The sequence below is a fragment of the Poecile atricapillus genome, chromosome 29 (assembly GCF_030490865.1).
Source record: "Poecile atricapillus isolate bPoeAtr1 chromosome 29, bPoeAtr1.hap1, whole genome shotgun sequence".
In the NCBI taxonomy this organism is placed as follows: Eukaryota; Metazoa; Chordata; class Aves; order Passeriformes; family Paridae; genus Poecile; species Poecile atricapillus.
In genome coordinates this window covers 439,445-450,939 of record NC_081277.1, presented here as the reverse complement: position 1 = coordinate 450,939, position 11,495 = coordinate 439,445, and the positions used below count along the sequence as shown (strand labels likewise).

Genomic DNA, 11,495 nt, shown 5'->3' with positions numbered 1-11,495 from the left:
TGTAGCTGCATTTGACTGCTTTCAAAAAGGACTTCCAGTTGTTGAGATTGAACACTGCTGAGCAAGCAGGGGTTAATTTATTTTATTTTTAAAGATAACAGTCATTTGACTTCTAGATTAAAGATGCTAACAAAAGAGTGGCCATTGGGGGAGATTTCAAAAATTATTTCCTGGATTTTCACAGCTTAAGGACTATTATAACTGTCTACAGAGTGTGATGTCATTCGTAGGGCTTAACATGTTTTAGGAAAGCCAGCAATAAAAGTGTCTGCTCTCTCAAGCACCATCTACTGGCTTTTCTTTAAGTTGATCCTCGGGATAATTTCAGCAGAACGAAGTGTAAAATCATGACATCCCACAGCAGGCCCATGTCACCCTGACGGGATCCTCTGTGCCCGGTGACTTTGGCAGGTCCAGCGCAGGCTGGAGTTGTAGCTCTTGGAGTGCTCTTTCCACCCCCGTTCTGTCGTGCGTCTTTGCCGTGGCATTAAAGCACCGCACGCCAGCCAGCCCAAGACGAAGAAGTACCCACACCCGATGTAATGCCCAGAATAGCGCCTTGACTCGGGCGGTGCGGTGGGAAACGCAAATGGTGCGTTCCGGATTGGCGAATTTTGGAGATGCTGTAGGAAGAAGACGGCAACTCTGCAATTTTACTGACACAGTCCACGAGCTACAGCTGTGGTACAGTACACTCCTCTCATCGCGACCCGATGACTCCACACGGTATCGCGGCCACGACGATGGCGACTCCCCCACTCCTCGCCGGGACGGCCCCGGCCGAGCCGGGCGCCGGCCGCGCGTCCCCTTTAAGGGCGGGCGGGCGCTCACGCCGGAGCCGGAAGCGCCGGTGCCGCGGAGCGGAGCCGGGCCCGCCATGAGCCGCCCGCCCGCGCTGCAGGCGCTGACCTGCGGGCCCTGGGAGATGCGGGAGCGCCTCGGCACCGGCGGTTTCGGTAACGTCATCCGCTGGCACAACAAGGTAGGCCGCGGCCGGGCCCTCGGCGCCCTGGCTCGGGATCCGAGCTCAGCCCAACCCTTGCTGTGTCCACAGGAAACCGGCGAGCAGGTGGCCATCAAGCAGTGCCGGCAGGAGCTGAGCCCGCGCAACCGCGACCGCTGGGCGCTGGAAATACAGATCATGAAGAGGTGAGGCCGGGCGGCGGTGCTGCCGGACCGAGCCCGGTGCCTGCTTGCGGCCGGGCCGGGCGGAGGGGTCACTGCGCTGTGTCGCGTCCGTGCCTCGGGACGCGTGGCGGAGACGGCCCTGGAGCGCCGATCTGACGGATGCGCTGAGGGAAATGGTGGGAGAAGCTGTCGGCCGCCGGCCGCCAAGGAATGCCCTTTCGGGAGGTGCCCGTTCCACTGCGGCGGCAAGTGCGTGGAAAGTCACGCGTAAGAAAACTTCGCGTTGTGCTGCGTCAGAATCTTGAGTCTCACACTGCCGTCTTCGACTCGTCTGCCGTGCCCTTAGCGCTACAGTACTGCTACCTAGCCGCCGCTTTGCCTGACTTAACGTCTGTGCCGGGGCAGTCCCGCGGGGTGTCGGATTTTCGGTAGCGGTCTGATTGTAGTTTGGGTCTTTTCTGGACGGTGGCAACAGACTGCCTTGCACTCCTTTGCAAGGCTTGTTGCTGTACCTTCTAGACAGATCCGTAGCACGTAGGTGCATTGAAGAAACACAGTCTTGCATGTGAAATGCCAGGAGTTGGAATGAATCTAGATACGTGAAAGATGCAACCCTTTAGAACTACTAATTCAGTTTCTAAAAGGATTTGTGACTATGTAGGACTTTGAGTGGTGACCATGAGCATATGAAACTGTATAGCAGTTGCCGAACATCATGTGTTCTGTCGCCTAATTTTTGTTCCGCAGACTGAACCATCCCAATGTGGTGGCTGCCCGTGATGTCCCTGAAGGGATGCAGAAGCTAGCACCAAATGACTTGCCATTGTTGGCCATGGAGTACTGCCAAGGTGGAGACCTCCGAAAGGTGAGGTCCCTAGGGTGATAGCCAAGGAATGGATCAGCTTCTAATCTGATCCCAGGTTTTCCACTGAAGTTTTCCCTTAAAACCTTTGCTTTGACATCCTGATAGTTCCTAATTGTAGTCATGACATCAACAGGTGTTGGTGGCTTTGTCCTTGATAGTACGTTTGGCTTTTGAAGAATTAAGTGCTTTGTGAAACTACTTGTATTTTTTTGGATGCAAGTAACACTGTGAGGAGTTTGCACATAAGGAATGAGGGCAAATGTAAGGGATGTGTAACAGTATGTGAGTTTGGCCAAGACCACTGTAGGGTGGGGGCATCTGCAGGCTGTACCCTTCCTGAAAGTGATTAACTCCTGTTTGTCATAGGAAGAAATAACACGATAGTTCTAATCCTAAGGCTTTTCTGACCTTTGCTATAATCTGCCCATAATCTGTCCATCAATTCGAATCTGAGACCTTAGGTCTCAGATTCGAGTTGATACTGTCAGACACAGGGGAAATGACAAAGGGATGGAACAAATAGAAGGGTGAGAATAGGATGACAGTGACTTCTTTCACCTGCTCCTTTATCCTCCCATGCAATTAAACCAAGGCACGAAGCTGTAATTGCTGCTACCACAGGTCACAGCCCATAGAGTTTTGTGCTTCTGGAGAACTTAATTGCTGTTGCTGAAACTTCTTGCATCCTTGAGAATACGTGGGACTGTGGGCCTCACACAGGATAGAGGAAGGAAAGACTACATTCTGTGTTGCTTACTTGCAGTACCTGAATCAACTGGAGAATTGCTGTGGCTTGCGGGAAGAAGCTATTCTTATCTTGTTATCTGACATTGGTAAGTGGTAGCAGTACCTTCAGTTGTCTGAGCTGTGGAGAAACCCTTTTAGTCCTGAATCCACTCTTCAAATATACAGCAGTGACCCTAGTGACTTAATTTTAGATTGATGTTTTATCATCTTGTTCATCTACCAAAAGTGTTGGGAGTCTGGGGAGGTCCTTGCCTACTGGAAGCTAGCCAGCATTACTACAGTTTACAGGAAGGATGTGAGGGAACAACCCAGAGTGAGAATGCAGTTTGTGTCCAGAGTTCTATGGTGCTGACTTTACCCCTTACACTTATTGTTTCATTGTATATTTGATTGTACAAGGTTTGATGTGAAGGCCATGCTTATTACTAGATAGAACTGAATCCTTACTGAGCTTGTGCTAGGTACTGTTACTTATGCTCTTACAACTAGCTTTTTCTGTGTCTCAGCTTCTGCTCTCAGATACCTTCATGAGAACAGGATCATCCACAGAGACTTGAAACCAGAGAACATTGTGCTGCAGCAAGGAGAGCAAAGGGTAAGCAGGAAGCAGTTGTCTCTACCTGCACAGACAGGTAAGCTTACAAGGAATATGCATGTGCTTCATGCAGTTACATGGTCCCTCTGCAAGAGCACTCAGCCCTGGAAAACACCTGTCTCAGGTTACTGTGTCAGATGAATAATATTCTGTGTGCAGCTGAGATGAGACATTGTAATAGACATCTGTTAACACCTGACATTTTGACTTTCAACTACTAAGGAAAGAACCAGGCTGTACTGATTGACCAAAGATTGGAAGGAGCTAGACGCATAACTGCTAAGTGTGCTACAACACCTTAAAATTCACTGTGGTTTTAGGAATCTACAGTAGCCTCCTGTTTCTGCTTCTGTCTCTTCACTGGCACCTTTTCTGTATAGCTTTGAAGAGCTGAACCTTTTCTTTCTGCTGTATGAGGTGCTTTTAACAGGACTTCAGTCTAGCGTTCTTATTCTCTGTTGTGTGTTTCAGTTAATACATAAAATCATTGACCTTGGTTATGCTAAGGAGTTGGATCAGGGTAGCCTATGCACATCCTTTGTTGGGACTCTGCAGTACTTGGTAAGAAAGGAATTCACCTAGAAGAGCAGCTACTGCTTTCTAGTGGGATAGAATTTACTGTTACCAGGCTTTGGGCTGGGATTAAGTACTTGCGTGGTATGGGATGCCTTTGTGGTGCTGAAGCTAGCAAAGGTGACTGCTTTTCTGCTGACATTGGGTTTTTTGCTACCTACGTCTGTTATAAATAAGCAGGAGTGCCAGTAATCTATGCTGCTTACTCCGAGAGGGTCTTAAAGTGCATGAGAGGCAGCATTCAGTAATGTCTTTAATCATTTGTACAAATGTTAATGAGATTTTAAGGGATAGAGAAAGCTAAGAGCTGGGTGGCTTTGTCTCATGTATGTAAACTGTATCAGGCTCCAGAGCTGCTGGAACAACAGAAGTATACTGTGACAGTGGATTACTGGAGCTTTGGCACGCTTGCCTTTGAGTGTATTACAGGCTTTCGACCTTTCCTACCCAACTGGCAGCCAGTGCAATGGTGAGTGAGCCGTGTTTGGGTGATGAGTGGGCATTATGTGACCTTTCCGTTTACAGGAAGTAGAATTGTGGTCCCTCGATTCTGATGATAATATCCCTATGTTCCTTGCCCTTATGGAAACTGACCCCCTTCACAGGAGTTTGACAAACCTGAGCAAGTTCAGCATTCCTGATACTTGCTCTATGGGATAAGGGCTGACTCCTGCAGGGCAGATAACAGAAACCAAAGTGGCATCTGTATTATATGTGTCAAGAGTAGCTTTAAGCGCCTACTAACATGCAGGCTGGGAAAGGCAGGTAATTATTTCACCATTGTACTTGCTTACGTTAGGCATACAAAAGTGCGTCAGAAGAGTGAGCTGGATATTGTTGTTTCAGAAGACTTATCCGGAGAAGTTAAGTTTTCTAGCAGTTTGCCCTGCCCAAACAATCTAAACAGGTGAGTACTAGAAATTGCTGTCCTGAGATAAACTGATTCTTCTGCAAAAAGACCAAGTTTATATTATATGCCTTACTGTGTTAATCTGTGAGTAAATTGAGTGCGTGACACAGGCAAGACTATGTCTTGCCACCCCAGGACATACTATTGTTGCTTGTCAGACTTGTATAGTCTTGGTTTCTGCCTTCTAAATGCTGCATTTGTGATGGGAAGAGATGGAGTGTTGGAGGGAGAAGGAGGGGGAGTTTTGTCAGTTTACCTACACAGAACAGGCGATATGGTTGCTGCAAATGCACTTTTAAATCTTCTGATATTCATCTGGTTTTTATTGCTCAGCGTTTTGTCTGGGAGGCTGGAGAAATGGCTGCAACTCATGTTAATGTGGCACCCACGGCAGAGAGGTACAGATCCTATATATGGACCCAATGGGTGTTTCAAAGCTTTGGATGACATTTTGAACTTGAAGGTAAGCAATAGGGTATGTATTACACTGAAAAATTTTCCAGAGAGCAGGTGCCTGTAGCCTATGAGAGGAGAGGCTTGACCCATAGACAGGAGGAAAGAGTGAGGCAGAAGCTTGTAGAACTGTCTCCTGGCAGTTAGTGACAGGTGCTTTTCTCTTGCTTCTTTGAGGACAAATACTCCTTGAGCTTTCTGGGAGTAGTGAATAGTTTCTTTGCATGGTTAGTTCCATATTCTTATAGAGGATTCTACAGCTGAAGCCGTTTAATTGCCATGTAGCCTCTCTCCTACTTGATGGAGGACAAGAACATTGCCGTAATGTTAGGAAGTAGCTGCAAAGTCTGCAGTCTTGAGTCTGCCAAGTGCTTTGAACAGTTTGTTGGTGGTCATTGTCTCAGTCCCTCCATCTGTGCTCTGCTACATGACCAAAATCTTCAGCCTGTCTCATGCCATGCTACTCTCGTAGTTGCTTCACATTTTGAACATGGTTACCGGAACTGTGCACACCTACCCTGTGACAGAGGAAGAGACTTTGCAGAGTGTGAAGGCCAGGATTCAGTCAGATACGGGAATTCCAGAACAGGACCAGGAACTACTGCAGGAAGCAGGACTTGCATTGTTTTCTCAGAAGTTGGTCACTAAACATACAGCTGATAGCAAGGTGAGTCTGGATACTTCCTTTCTCGCTTTTGAGTGAATCAGAATATACTGCTCTCACTTTGAGATCACACCACTCCCTGCTGTTGTGGCATGCTTTTGTCATGGTAACCTCACAGACCTAACAGCCATTGTAGCACAGGCACCCTGTTGCCTTTGGTCTTCTGTGTTTGGCTGAGGAGGACTGTTCTGTTTATGGTGTCACCAAAGCTTGCTTTTCCTGAGAAGACCTAGTTGGGTCTTCTGTCTCCTCTAGGTGAATGATACCGCAGCTGCAGACACAGACCTTCTCTTCCTCTTTGATAACAAGAAAGTTTCCTATGAGGCTCAAGTGGCATTGCGTCCTCATCCAGAAAGTGTTGACTGCATCCGTAAGGACTTTCTCTGGCATGAATGTGATGGGGGGGGGGACAGGTCTGTGTTGAGAGGGGTGTCAGTGTTCTGTGGTCCGTATCATGCACAAATAGTAGAGAGAGCTTTTGCATATTGTGACTGAAGAAGCAGTAAAATGGACTGTCATTCATTCAACTTATCAGCATAACTGAAAAAAGGGAATGTTTGATTTTGATATACTGGGGGAACTGCACAGGTTTATTCAGCTGTAGGCTTTGCAGGTGGTAACATGCCCTCAAAGGAGCAATATGTTGGTCTGTTCTGTGATAACCCAACTTTCCTGCTTCATGTTGATATGTACATTTCCCTTTCCCCCACCTTCTCCATTTTCAGTTCAGGATCCAAAGAAGAATCTCCACTTTTTCCAGTTGCGGAAGGTGTGGGGTCAGATCTGGCACACAATCCGGATGCTGAAAGAGGATTGTAACCGGCTTCAGCAGGGGCAGCGAGCAGCCATGTACGGTGGCAGTTTCTCTAGAATACTTATCTCTGTCTTTGTGCACTGGTGAAAGGGAAGACAGAAATGGGACCCTGTTGGAATGGGAAAGCCCATGATTGGAGCTGTAAGCAATTAATGAAATGCTGAGAGCCCTTTAGCACAACTACATTTGTCCTCACTGCTATCTCAAGTATCTACTTCAGATGTAAGTGGAAGCCTGCTGAATTTTTAGTTTCGGAGGCTAATCGGACTTTCTTGTCCATACAGGATGAATCTGTTGCGTTACAATAGTACCCTCTCGAAGATGAAGAATTCTATGGCTTCCCTTTCTCAGCAGCTGAAAGCAAAGCTGGACTTCTTTAAAACAAGCATCCAGATCGATCTGGAAAAGTATAAAGAGCAGATTGAATTTGGAATTAGTGAGTATAGCATCTGGAAAACAGGTCTTTTCATGCCTCTTATCTTCACAAAAACACCTTTCTCTGTAAACCTGAGAAAGCCAATCACTCTTCTTTGATTCCTGTAGCTTCTGAGAAGCTGCTGTTTGCCTGGAAAGAGATGGAGCAAGCTGTGGAACTTTGTGGGCGGGTATGTTTCTAAATCTAACTGCCTATCATAAAGAAAAAGAGGCTTGTTTTTATTATCTCTCCCCTCCTCCCCCTTTTTCTTCATTGTCCCTTCCTTAAATAGAAACTCCTTGTGTCTGGACTGATTCCAGATTTCACATTACCTTGGTTTGTGTGGCACCATTTTTGTCCATTACTACATGAAGCTCACTCTGTTGTAAGGTTCAGGGTAAAAAGGGAGATCTTGGGGAAACTCCAGAAATGTCTTGGAAGTTATTTTATCCAAGAGCACCGACCTAATTTCCTTGAATTTAAATGACTCATATTTCTCATTTGTCTTGGCCAAGGCTGCTGTTTGCATCTTGCTGGTGTGTTTCAAACTATGAATGAGAAAGGAAGAACGAATGTGAGTGGTAGAGTCTCTGAGAATGTTCTGTTGCTTATGTTCTACCCTGCTTTCAGGAGGATGATGTGGACCAGTTAGTGAAGAGGATGATGGCCCTTCAGACAGACATTGTGGACCTGCAGAGAAGCCCACTAGGTCGTAAACAAGGAGGAACATTGGAGGATTTGTGAGTTGAACTACCTTGAGTTTCAGATGCAGGAGTATTTCTAGCTAAGCTTACTCACTACAGGACAATGAAAGGGCTGTTTCTTCCACCCAAATTATGGGGGACTGGGAGGACTTTAACTGAAGATGGTTTTTGACTCATCTGTCATTGGTCTGAAATGGCAGACAGGTATAGAAAAGATTTGAGGTCTCAAACTATTTGTTCTTAATTTTGGTTCTTTGGAAATCCTTTGGTTTTTTGTGCTTCTTCCGTCTAGGGAAGAACAAGCCAGAGAGCTGTACCGAAGACTGAGAGAGAAGCCAAGAGGTAAAAGACACTTTAGCTCAAGGTCAGCTTTCTTTGTGTGGATAGTAACTTTGGAGATGTAGTAGTTTTCTCAATGATCATTACCTGCCTTCTAGGCCTGCCCAGACACTAGCAGCATATGGACTCTCCTGATCTTGCCTTTTTTTTGAGAGGGGAGTCAGGGAGTCAGTTTCACACCAGGCCAGCCTTCCTGTCTTGGTGCTTTGTAAGCTGTTCTCCAAACTCCTCTGGAGCTTTTCTCAGAGCAGGCTGTTGCCACACATATATGCTGCCACTTCTGTGTAGGAAGGATGAAAGACATGGCCGTTCCTTTGATACAGTCCGACATGGCCGTTCCTTTGATACAGTCCCAACTCTCCTTTTCAAGTTCTTTAAATTTTGAAGGAGGTGGCTAAAAATCAGTGTAATTCATCCCACTCAGACTTGAATATCCTCAATTTTGGATGTCTCAGGATTGAAGCAGTATGGAAACAATCCACTAAGAATCTTCTCACTCTCTCCTATAAACCTACCTTTCTGTGTAATATTGGCTCTCATTCCAGATCAGAGGACAAGCGGTGACAGCCAGGAAATAGTACGACTGCTCCTCCAGGCAATCCAGACCTTTGAAAAAAAAGTTCGAGTCATTTATGCTCAGCTCAGGTGAGCTTTGTAGATTCTATTCAGAGTTGAGAGAAGGCATTTTCTCTTCCAGCAAGAGAAGGTTTAAAACTCAATGCATAACAATTAATGAGATCTTGCAGTGTTACAGGAAATAAGTGAATTCAGAAATGTTCTCCGACTGCAGTGGCCCACGTGTGATCTGATTAGTTTTTACTTTTTTAATAGTAAAACTGTAGTTTGCAAACAGAAGGCATTGGAATTATTCCCCAGAGTGGAGAAAGTGATGAATCTGATGAGTGAAGATGAGGAAACTGTTGTTAGGCTTCAGGAGAAACGACAGAAAGAACTGTGGAACTTGCTGAAAATTGCTTGTGTAAGTAAAATAAAAACTCCACTTTAACCTGAGAATATGGTTTGTAGCACAGGTTACTGAAATAACAGTAAATTGAGTGTCCTGTGGTTCTTTTCTTTATTTTGAAGTAGTATTGAAGCCAAGTTCCAGTTATTTCACATTCCTAGCTGCTGGAAACTAGTTGAAATAATTGCACTCTGAATATTCTGTGTTTTCTTCAGAGTAAAGTACGTGGTCCTGTTACTGGCAGCCCAGAGAGCATGAACACATCACGTCTTGGTAGCTCAGGTCAGCTGCTGCTGCAGGTCCCTTCTGGAACATACAATTTATCAGAATCTGTAAGAAAAAGGTGAGGCGAAGTCTGGTGTTCTTCAGCTGCTAATGCCGGCACTACAAAGCTAGACTTCCTGCTTTGTGAAATAATGGCACACAGGGTTTTTCATATTTCACACTTTGTGTTCAGCTTGCTTTGTCAGCACTGTTGTTTTTCTTAGTAGTTAAGACTTCCTGGGGCTAGCAGATCTTCCTTTTGAAAAATGGGGAATCATATATAGCTTCACTTCTCCCTGCCTCAGTAGTAAAGGTGTTTCTTTGGTTTTCTTCCTTTAATCTGAGATGGTTGAGCTCACGTGGAGGTACTCTGCCAGCAAGAATTGTTGAAGCATTGTCTTTTATGGTCATAGCAGCTGAGCTGCATCATTGAGGAGGCTGCTGTAACCAAGCATGTGTAGTTCTGGCTTGCTTAAACTGAACTGGGTCGCCACTTGGAATTAAAGACTTTGGTTTGTTTATTTGTATGTTGCCCCCATCCTTAAGTTTATAGGCTGTTCTCAGCTTTTTCTCTAACAGCAATGGTTCCTCATCATAAGAACCCAGTCCATCTTGGAATACATTTCCTTTTCCCTGTCCAGTAAGTCAGGGGGCTGCCACCAACTTTTCAAGTTGCAGTATGAATTACAAGCCTATGATCTGACTGACTTCAGTGTTCTGCAGCGTATCTGCCAGAAATATTTCTTAACAATAGAGGCAGCAGCTCTTTACACTGTCATAGAATTAATAGTGTAATAATTGTCCCTTCCAGTGAGGAGCTATTGCTGGAATCTCGGAAACTTTGTAGCCAACTAGAAAACATGATGCATGACACAATGAAGGATCAAGAGCAGAGTTTCTTGGTAATGTATTCATTCTTCTATAAATGGACGGGGGAAGTGCATGGGTTCGAAGTTGCGCTTGTGCAACTTTGCCACCATTAATACAGCTGATTGAAATCTGCAATTTACTCTTGGACAAGGGGAAAGCGGGAGCTGCAGATAGGAAGCACCTGTTCCCTCATGATCTGCTGACTGACATCCTTTGCTTGCCAAGACTGGGAGCCATGTGCTGGGAACTTGTGCTGAACAGTAAAGGATGGGGCAAAGCACTTGACTCTTGTATGAAAATACTGCAAAACTGCATGTAAATTTGGCATGATCGGGTGGCAGTACAGTGGTGGGCAGGTATGCTTAATTTAATGATGCAGAATACTAAAAATTACAAGAGAGTGCAAGTAGGTGAAGTGTTTCCTTGACAGCAGTCATGTGGCTCATCATGAAATTATACTGACCAACTTGTTGACAGTAAATTTTTAAAAACTCTTAACATGCTTCTCATTTATTCTAGAGAAAACTCAGCTAGTGTTGAACTTGGTTTATTCTTTAGGCTCTAGACTGGAGCTGGCTGCAGTTTCAGGTAGAAGAAACAAACAGTCCAGAACAAACCCAGATGTAAAATCACTTTGGTTGCCTCTGAAGCCATGCTACTTTGGGAAGCCAACTGTGAAAAGCTGCTGCCTCTGAGAAGGGAGTATCAGCCGCCTTCTACTGTTACCAACTGCTCTGTTATACCTATGGCCTAGCTTTTAGTGTCCACACTTTTCCACAATGATACATTAGGGAATGCCTGTTCTAACTGCTTGGAAAATGTTCTTAATTGTGCCTTAAGACAGCAGATATTCTGTCCTGATATATCTTTCCCTTAGGCATCACCTGTGGCTGTTTTGCTGCATTTTAGGCTTTCTAATGAACAATGGACAACAACAGTATAGCCAGTCACTGGTAGATGTTGCATTCCTAATGAACTGTGAACTTAATTTCTTAACTTTGCTGATTTGCACTTTTTTTCTTCAAGTGTAATGGTTGTATTTACCTAATACTTGTTTCCTATGTGGGAACGAAATTATCTAAAACATGTAAACTTTTGGTTTGCTCTTTTTGATGCCCTTAATAACATTATAGTGGAAAAAGCTGCTTTCACTGTGCAGGTCTCTAAAATGTGAGAGGTGTAAGAATGTT

General features: G+C 45.2%; 1 protein-coding gene across 2 annotated transcripts; it reads left to right on the top strand.

Annotated features, from left to right (window-relative positions):
* The first annotated feature begins 823 nt into the window (after positions 1-823).
* Positions 824-11,391, top strand: IKBKB (inhibitor of nuclear factor kappa B kinase subunit beta). Of its 2 annotated transcripts, none has more exons than XM_058859252.1 (21): positions 824-982; positions 1,055-1,149; positions 1,876-1,993; positions 2,757-2,826; positions 3,247-3,335; positions 3,807-3,896; positions 4,253-4,377; positions 4,708-4,815; positions 5,152-5,281; positions 5,744-5,938; positions 6,191-6,305; positions 6,661-6,784; positions 7,034-7,185; positions 7,293-7,354; positions 7,795-7,904; positions 8,161-8,210; positions 8,753-8,852; positions 9,039-9,186; positions 9,387-9,514; positions 10,247-10,337; positions 10,864-11,391. In XM_058859252.1, the coding sequence occupies exons 1-21, from the start codon at positions 878-880 to the stop codon at positions 10,930-10,932; spliced, it is 2,274 nt and encodes a 757-aa protein (XP_058715235.1). In that variant the 5' UTR covers positions 824-877; the 3' UTR covers positions 10,933-11,391. The 2 variants fall into 2 exon arrangements, with proteins under 2 accessions (XP_058715235.1, XP_058715234.1); XM_058859251.1 differs by lacking the exon at positions 10,864-11,391 and adding an exon at positions 10,457-10,846.
* The last annotated feature ends 104 nt before the right edge of the window (positions 11,392-11,495 follow it).

What these genes read in the sequence shown, in the direction of transcription:
- IKBKB (XM_058859251.1), top strand. Translation starts at nt 878, where the DNA reads ATGAGCCGCCCGCCCGCGCTGCAGGCGCTGACCTGCGGGCCCTGGGAG. An exon ending in GCAGATTGAATTTGGAATTA is followed by an intron (nt 7,186 to 7,292) that starts GTGAGTATAGCA and finishes TGATTCCTGTAG; the next exon opens with CTTCTGAGAAGCTGCTGTTT. An exon ending in ATCAAGAGCAGAGTTTCTTG is followed by an intron (nt 10,338 to 10,456) that starts GTAATGTATTCA and finishes CTCTTGGACAAG; the next exon opens with GGGAAAGCGGGAGCTGCAGA.